This window comes from Xenopus laevis, chromosome 5S (assembly GCF_017654675.1).
Source record: "Xenopus laevis strain J_2021 chromosome 5S, Xenopus_laevis_v10.1, whole genome shotgun sequence".
In the NCBI taxonomy this organism is placed as follows: Eukaryota; Metazoa; Chordata; class Amphibia; order Anura; family Pipidae; genus Xenopus; species Xenopus laevis.
This window is the reverse complement of record NC_054380.1, coordinates 49934924-49952610: the sequence shown is the minus strand read 5'-3', so window position 1 is coordinate 49952610 and position 17687 is coordinate 49934924. Positions and strand designations below refer to the sequence as shown.

Sequence of the window (17687 nt, the reverse complement as noted above, 5' to 3'; positions counted from 1 at the left end):
GAGACCTTTTTCTTGCAGGTTTATTCTTTCAGATTCCAGGCAGTCAGGGCCCACGTTCCTGGGTCTGGGTTTAGGAAGGATTCCTGGTGTAACAGGTTTGGAGTTACAGGGAGTCTGAATTAGGAGTCTTTCTTGTGGTTCCGGTCCCATTGATTGAGGAATTCTGTCTGGGAAGGCCTTGCGTGAAATTGGGCACATTTTACAGAGCCTATAGTAGACCTGAGTTTCCCTAAGATTTGTAGGCATATCTTGGCCGTCGTGGTGGGAAAAGTTTTCTACTTGGTAAATAAGGTCTGAGATCCTTTCTTGTGGGAGCCTGACATGGAGTTCCTTGGCGTTGATTATCACTCCTAGAAAAAGTATTTATTGAGTAGGCTCTAGTTTGGATTTCTCCCAGTTGATCAGCTGTCCCCATTCCTCCAGGGGTGCTTTCATTAGCCTATCATCGAGATATGTGAAGATTTCCCTTCAGCCTTAAGAAGACTATCATGGGGGCTAGTACTTTTGTGAAGACAGGGATGCGTAGATATGCATCTTGAATGTCCATCTTTAAAGGAAAACTATACCCCCCAAACAATGTAGGTCTCTATTAAAAGATACTGAGTAAAACAGCTCATGTGTAAAACCCTGCTTCATGTAAATGAACCATTATCATAATAATATACTTTTCTAGTAGTATGTGCCATTGGGTAATCATAAATAGAAAATTGCCATTTTAAAAAATAAGGGCCGCCCCCTGAGATCATACGATTCACTGTGCACACATACAAACCACATGTAAGGTCACATGAGCCAATTAACAGACAGAGTTCTGCCTTTTGCTTCCTCACTTCTTCCTGTTACAGTTATTATTGTAGTATTTCTGGTCAGGTGATCTCTGAGGCAGCACAGATAGAGTCACGAAATGGTGGTTCAAGGCAAGAGATGTAAAAGGGCAATATTTATGTAGATATATATTCCAGTTTGGTAAGATTCTTTAATATGTCATTCAATTGGATATAAACTATCTGTTGCTTAAGTATTCATTTTGGGGATATAGTTTTCCTTTAACATCCAGTCTCCAGGGCTTATGAATTGACTTATGGATCTCAGAGTTTCCATCTTGAAGTTCTTTGTTCTGAGAAACTTGTTTAGATGTCTGAGGTTTAGTACTACTCTGAATGTGCCATCCGTCTTTCTTTTTATAAAAACGTGTAGATGCCCCCTGAAGTGTTCTTTTTGGGGAACTTCATAGAGGTCTGCTAGGATTTTATTTAATATTGCCACTGCTCCAGGTGACCTTGGTTTTTCTGAAGACACTTGTCGGGTAAGTCTGAAGGTCTAATGTGTAGCCTTTGCTGAGTATCATCAGTACCCATGTGTCTGACATGTTTTGAGCCCACACTATATTGAATTCCTTAAACCCTCCCCAAGGCAAGACGGGGGCTCGCGCACCCTCATGCTGATTTCTTTTTGGATTTAAAATCCCTTTTCTGTTGTCCCTGGGCTCTTGCTCTCCAAGGTTGTCTGAAAAAGGGCTTCCCAGGCCTGTATTGCTTGGCCACTTGCATGGGATTTTTCCTGAAAGGTCTCTTTTGTCCTGTGGCAGAAAGGCTGACTTCCCTGCCGAAGCTTTGGATATAATGTTGTCGAGCCGCTCCCCAAATAGTAGGAACCCTTCAAAAGGGAGTGAGCAGAGATTGTTTGCTTTGGGGGTCAGCGTGCCAATTGCGTAACCAGAGGGCTCTGTGAGTCCAATGTTTATTCTACTTTTATTCTAATCCTGTGCCTTCCTACGTCTGGGGGTTTAACCCTTTAATTGCCCACTGCCATGAGTAAGTACAGGAAACTAGTTTTACCAGTGCAGGTCAACAGTAAATTATTTTTTAATTACTGTAATACAATTCAAGTTTGTTGTGTTCCTTTAAGACAGTAGTTGTTGGGCTTGTTCAGTCTGAGCACCACTTTGAGGTCCAATAGATATGCTCAGGTCTTATATCAATGTGACATACTGTGTATTTAAAGGGCAAGTCAACCCCAAAATAAAATAAAAATGTATCGAATAAAAGAAACCATGATTTTAAGCAACTTTCCAATATATATATTTGCTAATATGTTTCATTGCTTTTAAAGTTATTTGTAAAAACGATTGCTATTGAAAGCAGCATTTGCTTAATTCTGGACTGTTACTTTTTAAACAATATTACATAAGTCTTGGTTTCCAGAAAAGACAGGACTGTTAAAGGAACAGTAATTCCACACAGAAATGGAGCGCTCAAACCTTGTGCACAATCCTTTCGGATCAGGTGCTCAGCAGTGATTAGCCCAACCTGCCACAGGTCAAGGGAATACTATGCATTATCCAGTGACTGCAGCACTCTGATAATTGTAGTGATATTTCAGCGTTGTAATTTTATTGGCGCATTAGCTCATGTAGACAAAAAAGTGGCAATGTTTCGGGCCTCTCAGGGCCCTTTATCAAGCCGGCTTGAAACGTTGCCACTTTTTTGTCTACTTGAGCTAATGAGCAAATAAAATTACAACGCTGAAATATCACTACAATTATCAGAGTGCTGCAGTCACTGGATAAATGCATGTTAAAGGAATAGTAGCACCAAAAAATGAGCCATTAAAGCAATGAAAATATAAATTACTGTTCTGCTGTGTAGCCAATGGGGCAGACATTCAAAGCTGAAAAATGAGAAAAGACAAAGGATACACGGCAGATAACAAATAAGCACTGAAGTATACAATGGGATTCTTCAGAATTTATCCGTTATCTATTGTGTATCCTGTGCTTGAATGACTGACCACATGGCTACACAACAACTTGTTTACGTACATTATAGTTGTTTCTGAAGCAAACACACTCGTTTTACTAGTACAGGGCACCACTACATTATATTGTTATTCCTTTAAAACAATTTAATTTGTTTGGTGTTACTGTTCCTTTAATCAGCTGGCTTGTCTTACATTGTACAGTCTGTCTGCATTTATAAAGAAAGCCCAACCTCGTCTATTTTATTAAGTGGACCCCTGTGTAGTGTTTCACCTGGCAGGGAAATCCCCAGTCCCAATTATGTATTTGTTTTATGTATAAATGCTCTGTTGTGTTTATTTTAATTTATTCAGTTATATTTTTCAATAAGGATATGGTTATTCGAGCTCTTCAACAAACTAATAGCCGCAGCATTGAAGAAGCCATAGAATATATCAGCAGGATGAACTACCCTGAACAGTACCAAGAACCTCACATTGCTTCAAGAACCATCAATGCCAGCATAAAACCTACAGGTAAAATCCATTTTCTCTGTCTTTGACATTAAAATAAATGGTTGAATGACAATTTCATTATCTTAATCAGCAGACGCCCTGTATCTCCAGTCTAAATCTGACTGTATGTAGGCCTATTAATGCTGCTCACTCTGCCCCTCCAGACCAAGTCAAAAGCTTGACAGCCATGTATAGGAAGCTCTGGACTGACTGACAATATCTGTCCAGTGATCTATCTCAGGGGTCCCCAACCTTTTTTGGACCGGTGGCAAATTTGGGCATGCCGACGTTTTTGCGCACTGATCTCGGCGGCCCAGTGCGGGAGTATCGGCAGCCCGGTGGTTGGGGACCCCTGATCTATCTGAATGATCTGATTGTTGCCCCCAAGCCAATGAAGGAAAAAAAGAATTGACTCCAAGATTGCAATCAGACCAGGATATGAATGGTGAGCTAATTTTCGTAATCCTGTATATTCTCAAATAGTAAAGAAATCTTTACTAAAATGTGTATGTAAATGTAATTAAGTGTGTATAAATAAAGGCCCCATGCCATTGTTCGAGCAGGAGGGATGATTGCATCACTGGAGGGGTCCTGAAGGTCCGTGTCTGCAGAGTCTTGTGCAGCAGGAAGTGCGTGGGCAGTGCTGGGGAAACTAGGAAGTCAGGCAGCACAGCAGACGTGCGATCCGATCGCATCTGCTGTTGGAGTTCGGCTCTATGACTATTGCGTCGCAGGGCCAACATGATAGCCCCCCCAGTCTCATTTCCCAGGGGGCTGTCACTACTGCCCTCTCTCTGCAGAGGCGGCCAAAGCCACAGATGCACATCTGTCTAAGAACGTACATAGTACATTCTTGGCAGGTGAAGCCCCTGCCTGCAGCATGTACGGCGTAGGTGCTTGTCAGGCAAAGGTTTAAATCAGTATCTATTATTTTGTACTCCTTGTCATCAGATAGAAATATCTTGAATTATCTTCCCTTCTCCATCAATGTAACACATATGGACATCACTCCAAAAACCCATCACTCACTCTGAAAACCCGTTAATGTAATAATTAATTATTTATTTTATGTAACATATTGAAATCCTTAGGCTTAAAGTTGTCTGATGCTCTGTGCCACTACAAAAAAAGTTATTGAAGGCACAAGTTAATTTTTTTTCTTTTTCTTTTAGGCAACATGCAAAATCCTGTGAATCGCAGACAAAGCTGGAAGGGTTCTAAAGAATCCTTGATCCCTCAAAGACACGTATCGCCTTTGTCTGACAGTGTAGGCTATGCTATGTCTGAGAACTCCAATTCCCAAACTGAAATGGGCAGACCTTTGTCAGGTTCAGGCCATTCTGGCTTTGCCCAAGTACTTCCTGTTAATGGACAACGTGTGAATCCACCACCTCCTCCTCAGATGAGGAGTGTAACACCACCACCCCCTCCTCCTAGAGGACAAACCCCTCCTCCAAAAGGTACAACTCCCCCTCCTTCATCTTGGGAGCCTGGTTCTCAGCCAAAGAGATATTCTGGCAACATGGAATTCTTAATATCACGAATGAATTCTGTTCCATCTGGAAGCAGGCAAGAGGGATATCCAGTTTCATCAGTTAATGCACAGTCTCAGGGGCAGAGAGTCATAAATTCCGTTCCTGTTGGTAGGCAACCAATAATCATGCAGACCTCTAACACCAAATTTGGATACTCTGGAAGGCCAGGGATGCAGAATGGTAATGGACCGAGTGAATTCATACCAAATCAGGGCGGTGGAAATATAGGCGGTCGGCAGCCCCCTCCACCCTACTCAATACCTAATGGTCCACACAATACAGCTTTACAGGTGCAAAGTGGTGGTGGACCTTTGTCATCTAATGCTTACGGGACCAATACCAATCTGCCTCCCTCCATGCTTGTATCAAATAGAAACAGTCACAACTTGGAGATGTACAACATTAGCTTGCCAGGTCACCCAACTTCCTGGCCTCAGGCAACGTCTACACAGTCAGCTCCTGGGAGTAACCATGAAATGCTGCCTTGGCAATCTAATATTCCTGTCAGGTCCAACTCTTTCAATAATCCTGTGGCAAGCTGGCAGGTGCTTTCTAATAACGCACAGACTTCTGCCACCACTGTGACTGCAGTCACCCCTTCTCCTATTCAACAGCCTGTAAAGAGTATTCGGGTTTTAAAACCTGAACTTCAGACTGCGTTGGCACCCAATCATCCTATTTGGATGACACAGAATGTACAGCCTGGTCCTTTTCAGGAAGGTGTACCACACAACACTTCAACACAACATGTAGAGGCACCAAATTACCAAGGACCACCGCCACCCTATCCCAAACATTTACTGCAAAGCACTACTGTTTATGAATCTGGATTAAAATCAAGCAAGGAGGATGCAGCAGGTGTATCCACAAGCACCCAAGAAGAAATGGAGAAAAATATAGAGGCTACTACAGGCATCACTGAGAAGAAGCAAATAACCACATCTCCTGTGCCAGTTAGGAAGAACAAGCGCGATGAAGAAAGAAGGGAGTCACAAATTCAGAGTTATTCACCACAAGCATTCAAGTTTTTCATGGAGCAGCATGTGGAAAATATACTGAAGTCTCACCATCAGCGTTTACACCGAAAGAAGCAACTAGAAAATGAGATGATGCGGGTAAGCGTTCCTTTTGTTTTGTTTGTGTTTTTGTTATTTTGAGCTAGTTTGCAACAATAATTCCTTTTAGGAAAAATATGTTTTTAGCTAATGTCTAATAACTGCCTAAATCCCTGTGCTTTACTTGGTCTCCAGACATCTATATCAATGGTTTAGGGTTGCCAGATGTGCATAACTCAAGCTGTGCACACTTCTTTTACCACTTTCATTTTGCATATGAGCAATATGAGTAATTGTCAGGCATATGAGCCTGACAATTAAAATTCCTGCTATTGATTGCCTTGCACGTCCAAATGATCCTAAACAATTGTGTAGCAGGTTGTTGAGCTTAAACATATTGCTTTTGTATACAGGTGGTGCCACACAAGTAATAGAAGTATACAATCCTAATTTTACATTTCCAGTGGACTGTGTCAAACCAAAATTTAGTTTATCTGTGTGCTACTGTTAAAATGGCAAGGATTCTGGTAAAATATAAAACTGTTCTGCTGTATAACTAGCATGTTTCAAGTTAGATATTTAGTTTTTTGAAGAAAATTTATAGTCTGAGGCTTGTTCCATACAAATTAAAACATATTTAATCTGCCTAAAGCAATCTTATTTGGGTTACATATTTCCAGAGAGATTTGTGCTGCAGTCCTAGGTTTGAATCCAGCAAGGGCACAATCTTCAAGTAGTATTTGTCTTTCCCATGCTTGCATAGGTTCCCTTCGGATACTTTGTTTTCTTGTCCCACACTCCAAAAACTGTCACAGGTGAATTAATTCATGATAAAAGTGGCCTTGAAACTATTTGAAAGGCGTTGTTCACCTTTCAAACACTTTTTTCATTTCAGTTGTTTTCAGATTGTTCACCATGAACAAATACTTTTTTTTTTCCCAATTCTTTTCCATCTTTTATTTTTTAAGGCTTTTCGGGGAGATTAGTCGCCCGAAGAAGAAGCACTGGGTGACAAAATCTCCCCGAATCTTCACGGGTGTCACTAGCCTTACAGCTGCCTTTAATAAAGTTCAGGTTTTCTGTTCAGCAGGCCAAAAGATAAATGTATCAATTCTGCCCAGAGCTGCTTTAGAAGGTGAAAATGTAAACTTTACACTTCAGTATTAGAAAAATGGTCGAAAATAGAAAGTAATTGAAAACGCTGAAACCAACAGAACTGAAAAAAGTTTTTTGATGGTGAACAACCTCTTTAATTGAATGTAGGAGTTTTGCTAGGTTAAAATCAAAAGTATCAGTAAAATTCTTACCACTCTGCAATTTTTTTCACATTATTGAAACTGGAACACAAAACGGGTCTTTAATGTTTCTGGTCTTTGTTTGAGGGGGGTTGTGATTTTTGTTTAGTAGCTGTTTGGTTGATATGGTTCAATTTACCATCCAGTTTTCATGAACATGAATTGGAGACGGCCTAAATAGAAAAAGTAATAAATAAATAAATAAATAAATGAAGGAAAATATTGTAGACCCACAGAGAAACAGAGCAGTAGTTTTTGGCTACTGTGTTTAGTGACCTCTCCACTCCCATTGGAAAGAGTCTGAAGAGGAAGCAAGATTGGGGGGGGGGGAGCAGTTCTTAGGCTCTTTCCTTAATTTTTCCAAGTGGCAAAGCTACCCCAAGTACTAGTCCTGTAATTCTCATTTACGAACATTCATGCAATTTGTAATGCTTTCTTACGTGAAGATTAAATGGCCATAAACCAAACATGTTCACATACACCACTGCATGCAGTGGTTCTTGAGTTTATTGCAGTCCTGGATATTGTGCTAGTCCAAGAGTCTTCAAAGCTAGTCAATTAAAGGCATTCATAAAGTTTGCCATCGCAACATCACCTGGCAAGACATTCCACAACCTTGCCCAAGTATGAAGGTGTGGCTTCAGGTTCTTGGTTCTCTTAGAGAACATATAAAGATTTACACAGTTTTTCGCCAAAAATAAATGACTTTACTTGTGGCGACTTTCCTCAATCTTGGCAAAATACGAGAGCAGGCATTTTCTCGCAATAAAGCCAGATTACCATGAGTAAAGTAATTTACTTGTGCTAATAACAAGGTAAGTGAATGGCAAGGACTTGTCGCCCATGTTAGTGACAAATCTCTAAACATCAGTTTCAATCACTCTTGCTTCACATTATTCTGCAAAACCTGCTGACATTTGCTTAAAAAATGCTGGCATTCCAGCTAGGAGCCTCTGCCATGAAGACAGTTCTAAAAAGGTAGAGGTAGCTTGCAACCAGACACTCCTAATGATACCAGTGCAGTCCACCAAAGAGATGACTACTAGATAATTTTGCCAAAATCAGACTCCAAGGAAGTTATAAACTTATGCTATGTTCTGCTATTCCATGCCCCTTTGCACCCCTATTGGAGGTGGGTAGCATCTAGTTACCTGATGCCCCTTCAAGCTGTTTTTAATAGTTAGCTCTTTGGTTTTTTTTAAAAATATATTTTAATATCTGCATCACAGACTGACTTTGATGCCAGTTTGCCAGTACTCCTGGGAACTAGCCCTTAAAGGTTTATAATGATGCTGACCAATATGACCCCTATATCAACTAATAACTTCACAACACCAGCTGCAGCTGTTAAAACCGTGATATGGTAGTTTTACCCATTGGGGACTAAACACCTATAGACATAATTTACATTTATTCACCTAAGGATCCTCTCTAAGCGCTGTACTGTGTTTGTTTTTATGGGATAGGGCATTCTAAATGTATATTTTATGTTTTTGTTGCACATAGTTGATTACTGTGCTGAGATACCAAATAAAGACTATATTCCGGTAGGTCCAGAAAGTGGTTGGTATTTTTCCCTTTTATTTTATAAATTGTTTGTTATATTTTAATGTATGTCCTTTTTTTGTAACATATTTTTGTTCATAATACACTATATTTTATAATATTAAATATACAATTTAATAAGCCTTTTCTTTGATGCTGTGAAAGAACCTTAACCTGAAAATGTGTTATTGTGTGCCTTAATCTTTTGCATGCTGAATGGAAATGCTGGTCTGTTTGTGTGCTAGTTAACCCTTTGGTGGCTGTGGAACCGTGTGCACTTGTTTAACACATTGAGGTATCTGAAGGTCCTGAGAGTGGTGGCAGCAGGTTTTATGGATTTTGTAGTTGTTGATTAGTCTTTGGGGTGCTGTTGCACTTGTCCAACCTGTGAGGGAGAGATTGAGCTAGTGGTTCACGTGCAGCTGGAAGTGACACTAGTAGCAACACGACCCATTGCTTCTTACTGTTTATAATGTCTTTGGGGGTTAAGTTCCCACTGCTCCTTATCACATTCTGTTATATAAACTCTGTTGGTATATTGACTAAACTAATACTATAATGAACATCTGTCATAAAATATAACCCATTTATGCCAAATATAAGGGATGTGAAACTTCACTCTGCCTAGGTTATCATATCTTGGAAAATATTATTATTATAGTTAAAAATATTATGTCTGTCTTATGAGTTTGCATTTTGGCATCAATCTGCCTCGTGTGCCTAAACCCGGGACAACAAGGAAGTGACTCTACTACGTAGGAGTGGATTTCTACGATTGCATTGTATGAGCAGATGAAATTTGCTATGTGTGACACTGGCCTTGGTCATCACTACATAATTAAGTAAATAGCAACACATTGGTATTACGTAGCATAAGGCTTTTGCAAGGCTTTTTTGCATGTTTGACTGTTGCATGTTGATTCTTGGTCACAGAATCCTGCATATAAAGTTCTATCCTGTATTTTGAGTTTTCAGCGACCTGAGTTTATCTAAACCCTCCATAATTGTACTACTTTGCCCTTTAGTTATCCAAAGTCCCCCAAAAAAATATGCAGCATAATAGCACTTTGTCAATCATTTTGCAGTTATCTTACAATCATAATCTAGGTTATTACATAATTGTAGCTTTAACATACAGTGGTGTGAAAAACTATTTGCCCCCTTCCTGATTTCTTATTCTTTTGCATGTTTGTCACACAAAATGTTTCTGATCATCAAACACATTTAACTATTAGTCAAAGATAACACAAGTAAACACAAAATGCAGTTTTTAAATGAGGGTTTTTATTATTTAGGGAGAATAAAAAGAGAAAAGAAATCCAAACCTGTGTGAAAAAGTAATTGCCCCCTGAACCTAATAACTGGTTGGGCCACCCTTAGCAGCAATAACTGCAATCAAGCGTTTGCGATAACTTGCAACGAGTCTTTTACACCGCTCTGGAGGAATTTTGGCCCACTCATCTTTGCAGAATTGTTGTAATTCAGCTTTATTTGAGGGTTTTCTAGCATGAACCGCCTTTTTAAGGTCATGCCACAACATCTCAATAGGATTCAGGTCAGGACTTTGACTAGGCCACTCCAAAGTCTTCATTTTGTTTTTCTTCAGCCATTCAGAGGTGGATTTGCTGGTGTGTTTTGGGTCATTGTCCTGCTGCAGCACCCAAGATCGCTTCAGCTTGAGTTGACGAAAAGATGGCCGGACATTCTCCTTCAGGATTTTTTGGTAGACAGTAGAATTCATGGTTCCATCTATCACAGCAAGTCTTCCAGGTCCTGAAGCAGCAAAACAACCCCAGACCATCACACTACCACCACCATATTTTACTGTTGGTATGATGTTCTTTTTCTGAAATGCTGTGTTACTTTTACGCCAGATGTAACGGGACGCGCACCTTCCAAAAAGTTCAACTTTTGTCTCGTCGGTCCACAAGGTATTTTCCCAAAAGTCTTGGCAATCATTGAGATGTTTTTTAGCAAAATTGAGACGAGCCTTAATGTTCTTTTTGCTTAAAAGTGGTTTGCGCCTTGGAAATCTGCCATGCAGGCCGTTTTTGCCCAGTCTCTTTCTTATGGTGGAGTCGTGAACACTGACCTTAATTGAGGCAAGTGAGGCCTGCAGTTCTTTAGCTGTTGTCCTGGGGTCTTTTGTGGCCTCTCGGATGAGTTGTCTCTGCGCTCTTGGGGTAATTTTGGTCGGCCGGCCACTCCTGGGAAGGTTCACCACTGTTCCATGTTTTTGCCATTTGTGGATAATGGCTCTCACTGTGGTTCGCTGGAGTCCCAAAGCTTTAGAAATGGCTTTATAACCTTTGAAATTGAACTCAGGTGTGATAAACCACTTTTTCAAACAGGCCCATGTAGATTTGGAGTTTTTTTTCTCCCTTAATAACGTAAACCTTCATTTAAAAACTGCATTTTGTGTTCAATTATGTTATCTTTGACTAATAGTTAACGGTTTTTGATGAGCAGAAACATGTAAGTGTGACAAACATGCAAAAGAATAAGAAATCAGGAAGGGGGCAAATAGTTTTTCACACCACTGTAATATACTCTTCTCCTAATGTTCCAGGGCAGGACTTTTAGTTGTTCCATGGTAGAAAAACGTTCCAGCTGCAAGAACAGTGAAGATAAAACTAGATTTCCACAAATCACATGGGATGTTCCATTGAGGCTTATATTGCATTTTATGAGGCTGTTTGTTGTTTTTTTTTTTTTTTTTTAATTTAAAATTATTGCTCAGTAATTCAGCCCTCTTCATCTAGCAAATTTTAATTCAAGAAAACGGATGCTGAGAGTTGTATACAAGCCTGAAAGCAAGTAAACTGGGGTTAAGCAAGGTTCTTTAGATCTGCTTTAATTTAGGGGCATTTCCTGGGGCAATATTTAGTTTACCTAGATAAACTTTTATCTAAAGCTGGCCATAGATGTTGAGATTTTTAAAAGATCCGATCCTCTTCGTGAGACCACGATTTTCTCGGAACGATCGTACGAATTGACCATGAACTAAAGGACCAATTTGCCAGGAAAACAAAGGGGAGCTGCCTGCTTGGCCCTGCAAACATAGACAGATTTTTTGACCTGGCCGATCAATTTCCTGACCGATGTCGGCCAAAATATAGTAAGATGTGCGATCGTTTGAATCCCACTAACCGCATGATAATTTCGAAGGATTGGTCGGACTTCCTAAAATCGGTCGTTCGGCAAGAATCGTCCTGTTTATGGGGAGCTTTAGACAACTTAAGCTTTCTACATCTCTAATGCCACTTCTGTAACAAGATATAGGAATGTTTCAGCTGTATAGATCAAAACAAATTGCAGTGCACAACTGCAAAACTGCACAACTCAAAGCATAGCAGGGCAAGTCAACCCACTTTAGATTTCTAGGCAAAAAATGTCAATTACTGCAAACTGACCCCAGAAAACCTTTTTGGAAAATGCAGATCCTGAGATCAGCAAATGTCTGTCTTCTCCTAATTATCAAAGTACAAAGCTTTGCTAAATTTATCATTGTTATAAAATATGTAAAATTAGCATATTGCTATATTCTATTCATTCTGACATTAAAGCATCCAAAATATGGGACCTGGGGACTTCTGAAAAGTTTAATGGCTTATTTTGTGACTGCGGCAGTGGGGAAGGGCCAGAATGGTGGTTGTGGGCTCCAGGTACCAAAGTTTGACACTGTATGGGAATCCAGATATATATATATATTTTTTTGTAATTGCAGATTTGGGCTCTGTTATGTAAGACTGTGGGAAAAAATAGTATTGTTTAGCCATCAACATGAATATATTTCAGTTTAGTTATAAAGTATGAGGCACTGTATTGATGTTACAGATAAAAGGAAAATAATTAAAAAAAAAAAAAAAAAAAAACCCTGTTGCAATTTACCTTGTAATTGCCAGTATGCCTGCAGGATGATAGATATGGAGACTAATGCTAGTGTACAGTACTTGCAAAGTTTAATCAGTGGTTCTGCTGAACTCAGATTATCAGAGCTGATGTACTGCTTTTGCAACTGAGTAGGTACCTCTGGATGTTATAGAGGCTTCCATAAATGATTAGCATGTATAATATACACGTTAATGCTAATATGATATATTTAATTCAAATAAGTTTAATTTGACATGCAAAATTATGTAAATATAGTCCGCACGTAAGATCCTCTATATAAGATATGTCAAAAATGGTTTGATTCTGCATTTCTTTCTGCCAGATATATTCAGCGTTATATTCCTGTAAATTAAATAAATGTAATACAATCTTAAAGAATGCTTGATCACCTTTTGACATGTTTTTTTTTTTTAATTTGATCAAAATGTCATGCTTTTCTCATGTAGTTTATTTATTGTAGGTGCGTTTGTCACAGGAAGCTCAAGACCAAATGAGAAAAATGCTATGTCAGAAAGAATCCAACTATATCCGTCTGAAGAGGGCAAAGATGGAAAAGTCCATGTTTGTAAAAATCAAAACTCTTGGCATAGGTGCCTTTGGGGAGGTATGCCTTGCCAGAAAGACTGATACCAATGCTTTGTATGCTATGAAAACCCTGAGAAAAAAAGATGTTCTTCTTCGAAACCAAGTGGCTCATGTTAAAGCTGAGAGGGATATCCTTGCTGAGGCTGATAATGAGTGGGTTGTACGGCTCTATTATTCCTTCCAAGATAAAGACAATTTGTATTTTGTCATGGATTATATTCCTGGTGGCGACATGATGAGTTTACTAATCCGAATGGGAGTCTTCCCCGAAGACTTAGCCCACTTTTACATAGCTGAACTCACCTGTGCTGTTGAGAGTGTACACAAGATGGATTTCATACACCGTGACATCAAACCTGACAATATCCTAATTGACCGAGATGGCCATATCAAACTTACTGATTTTGGCCTCTGCACTGGATTTCGGTGGACACATGACTCAAAGTACTACCAGAGTGGTAAGCAGCCAAATAAGCCATGAACCAAATAATATTAATATATTTATTAAATATATAAATTATTTAGTTAAAAAAACGTAAAAACAATTTGCAGATGCTCAAAATGTAGTCTTAGCAACACCAGCAATCTAATTTCCTTGAACAAAGGTCTTCATATAATGTGTTGTAAAGAATCTGTATGCATATTCAGTAGCTCAGTAACCATTAACTGACAGAGGCATAAAGTCAGGGTCACGAAATTTTACTCTTCTAATGAATAGGGTGCAATAGCACGATCCGCACTAGAGATGCAGCCCTTCCCAGGACCCCTTCATATGCGACATAGGTAAGAGCGGTGGGGAGGGTGGCTTATTTGCAGCTACCTCAGGATGGCTTAGGGCACAAATTGCCCTTGCACATGGTGGCTGTTAATTTAGTCTCGTCTATCTAAACTCAGCATTGCTCATTAGTGAGTAGAAATTCTAGCTTATCTTTCATGTAAAAGTATTATTTAACCAGTTTATGACTAGATGTATTTGGCATTAGTGCTCTGTAATTATAGTAACATTTGAAGCCTCCCAAGTAAATCTGCTCAGTCACTTATGTAATTTATTATAGCTGATCCCTCCACAAAGCTAAGTAGCTGAATTTAATGCAGTCACATTACTATAAACATAAACTATAAGTGTAAAAGGGACCTTTTCTCCTAAACTTCATGTTTTTATACCTAGCTTGCAAAGTAGGCATTTTAAACTTAATTGCAAATGCAAACTGGACCTCTGAGAATAACACCTACCAGTACTTTCTTGTTATATAATTAGAATGTTTATATGCTTAGGGCTAGAAAAGAATTCATTATTGGGCTGATGGCTCTGGGAGGCTTAAAGGAATAGTTCAGTGTAAAAATAAAAGCTGGCTAAATAGATAGGCTGTGCAAAATAAAAAATGTTTCTAATATAGTTAGTTAGCCAAAAATGTAATGTATAAAGGCTGGAGTGACTGGATGTTTAACATAATAGCCAGAATCCAACTTTTCAGCTTTCTAACTGAGCTAGTCAGTGACTTGAAGGGGGGCAACGTGACAAAACTGTTCAGTGAGTTTGCAATTGATGACCCCAGTTATGACCCATGTGGCCCCCTCAAGTCACTGATTGGTTACGACCAAGAGAGCTGCAAAGCAGGAATTAGTATTCTGTTATGTTACACATCCAGTCAATCCAGCCATTATAGATTACATTTTTGGATAACTATATGAGAAACATTTTTTTATTTTGCACAGCCTATTTACCCAGTTTTTTTTTTTTTTTTATACTGAAGAATTCCTTTAAATGGGTTGTTCACCTTCCAACACTTTTCAGTTCACTTGATTTCTGATAGTTCACCAGAAATAGACTTTTTATCAATTGCTTTCTATTTTCTATTTGTGACTGTTTCTCTAATATTGATGTTTAAAGTTTCATTTTCCATCTTCTTATGTACAGTGTTTGTAAAAACATCTATTGGAAGGGGGGTTACTGACTCTGCAAACTGTACTAAATTGATAAACAGAAGTTTATACGTTTCTTATCTTTGGCTGAGCAGATTCAGAGTTTCATTAAAGGGGTTGTTCACCTTTTGGACAATAAAGCTAATTTAACAGCTCATGTCATAAAAAACTTTTTGTAATTTATCTTTATTACTTAAAATGTTTGCTTTCAGAGATACATACCATAGAAGTGGATCATCTCTGCAAAAACTCTCGGTTCTCTTCTCTGTGATTGTGGGACAGGCTCTGTGTAAGCCAGGGGTCAGCTACCTTTACTATCAAAAGAGCCATTTTGCCCCTCTCCCACTAAAGAAAAATTGTCTGGAGCCGCAAAACATAACACAGCTTATAAACTTTTTTTAATTTTAACTGTTACAACAGAATACAACAAACAGAAGTGCATTGTGTATATGCAGGGCTACTTTGAAATAAATTAAACACTGAATAGCCCTATTAAATGCTAGTGTTCTCATCTGTTTACTGTGACTTCTGTTTCTGAAGCTCCATGCTGATCTTCCCTCTCTTGTGAGTGTGTGACCGCGGTAAGGACCATGATGAATCATCTTGCTGTGGCTCAGTCTTGCCACTCCTGGGACGTCTATACAGCCCTCGCACCTGCTGGCGGCTTCTTGAGTGTGCTTACCGCGGTCGCACACTCAAGAAGCCACCAGCAGGTGCGAGGGCTGTAAATACGACCTGATGGGCAAAGCCGCAAGACTGAGCCGCAGCAAGCAGGATGAAGAGCCACATGAGGCTCTTGAGCCGCAGGTTCCCTACCCTTGGTGTAAGCGATGCAGGTTGCCAAATAAGGAAGTTCACGACTGAATCTGCACTGCACATGCTCTCTCTCTCTCGCTTCATTTGCATCTCTTTGATCTGATTGGCTGAATCTTGCCAGCCAATGGAATTGAAGGTATGCAAATGAAGCAGGAGAGAGAGCATGAGCAGTGCAGATTCAGTCGTGAACTTCTTTATTTGGCAACCTACATCTGAGAGCGTTTTTGCAGAGATGATCCATAGCTTCTGTGGTATGTATCTCTGAAAGCAAACATTTTAAGTAATAAAGATGAATTACAAAACGTTTTTTATGACATGGGCTGTTAAATTAGCTTTATTTCCCAAAAGGTGAACAACCCCTTTAAAGGCAGTTGTTAGAATAGTTCCTAATTCCACAGATGCTGATCACAAACTAATGTAGCAAATTGTAACAGTTCAGAAACTGCACCTGGATTACTAAACTGCTAGTCTGAAACACCAGAGACATGAACACGAAACTTTAATTTCCCAAGTCACCCATGGCAGACAATTCACCAACATGGGTTAATCCCGCCTATCAGGTCACTGGACAGGAAAGTGTTAACGATCGGTTTAAATAACTTGCTCCTCCCAGCAATCCTCGTCTTTTTTCCTGTCCAGGTCACGACAGGCTGCTACAGACTGCTACAGGCTGCTACAGATGGCTAAAAGGCTGCTAAGCTTACCATACCAGAGTGGGTCTCTCTCTCTCTCTCTCTCTCTCTCTCTCTCTCTCTCTCCCCTCTGATGCCTCCAAGTGCACCCTATACGGGTTGTGGTGAGAAGAACCCGTTGGGCAGGGTTATGTGCTGGAGCTGCTGTAAGAATTCCCTCCTAAGGGTAGAGAGGAGGACGAAGCAGTCCAGAGGATCAGCCGTTTCAGATGGATTCGAGGCTGGGTAAAGTGTTTGTTCCATGGAAGAGCACACGCGCCAATACTGACGCGGACGCGCGTCGAGTATGGACGCGGAAGCGCGTGTAAAACGCGCGCCTGAGTTGACGCGAACGGAGTGACGCGTGCCGGAAGTGACGCACGCTCAAAGAAGTCGCGCGCCCGGAAATGGACGCGCGCCGGGAATGGCGCACACGAAAGACGCGCGCCCGGAAGTGACGCGCGACCGGACTGACGCGCGGGAAAACGGCGTCAGGAAGTGACACAATAAGAAGACGCTGGCAATGTGTGCAAGGCTGGCGTTTTGGCTGGATGTGATAGTACACTTCGCCGGAAGTTGGAGAGCGTTGGTTCACTCGGCTACAGATTGTGAGTGCCTTTCCAGTGGAATCTTGCTTTTGTAATTGAATTTATGCTTATGGAATAATGTATTACAGGTTACTATGGATCAGCCTGGCTCTGGAAAAGGATCTCAGCCCAAAGGTCCTAGGTAAGCTGGCTGTGGATATATGGATGTAATGAGAGAGAACGATAATTAGTGGCTGATGGTTGTCTTTTCCATTTTCAGCCTACATGTGTCAACTGAATTGCAGAAAGGGGAGCCTACTCTCTCAAAGAAAGCGGCTTCAGCTACGGACCCAGTAGCGTCTGCAGACCCTCAGCCTTCAGGAGCCCCACAATTGGATGCTCTGGTCTCCATCATCAAGCAAGCTGTAGTACAAGGCATGCAAGAGGCTACTGCTTCTACCTCTGGGGTACAGAGGAAAGCTAAGAGGGTCAGAGATTTACCATATGAGTCTCTATCGGATGTGTCAGATGAAGAATTGTATTCTCCTGGGGACGCACATTCAGAACTCTCAGAGGAGGGAGAAGTGTT

The 17687-nt window shown here is 40.3% G+C and overlaps 1 protein-coding gene across 3 annotated transcripts in view; it reads left to right on the top strand.

Annotated features, from left to right (window-relative positions):
* lats1.S (large tumor suppressor kinase 1 S homeolog) overlaps positions 1–17687 on the top strand; it is a 59241-nt gene that overhangs the window by 22775 nt on the left and 18779 nt on the right. The window contains exons 3-6 of one of the 3 annotated variants that reach the window (XM_018264504.2): positions 3129–3273; positions 4425–5902; positions 13037–13619; positions 13880–13944. In XM_018264504.2, the coding sequence (XP_018119993.1) occupies positions 3129–3273; positions 4425–5902; positions 13037–13619; positions 13880–13944 (2271 nt within the window). 3 annotated transcript variants of the gene reach the window in all.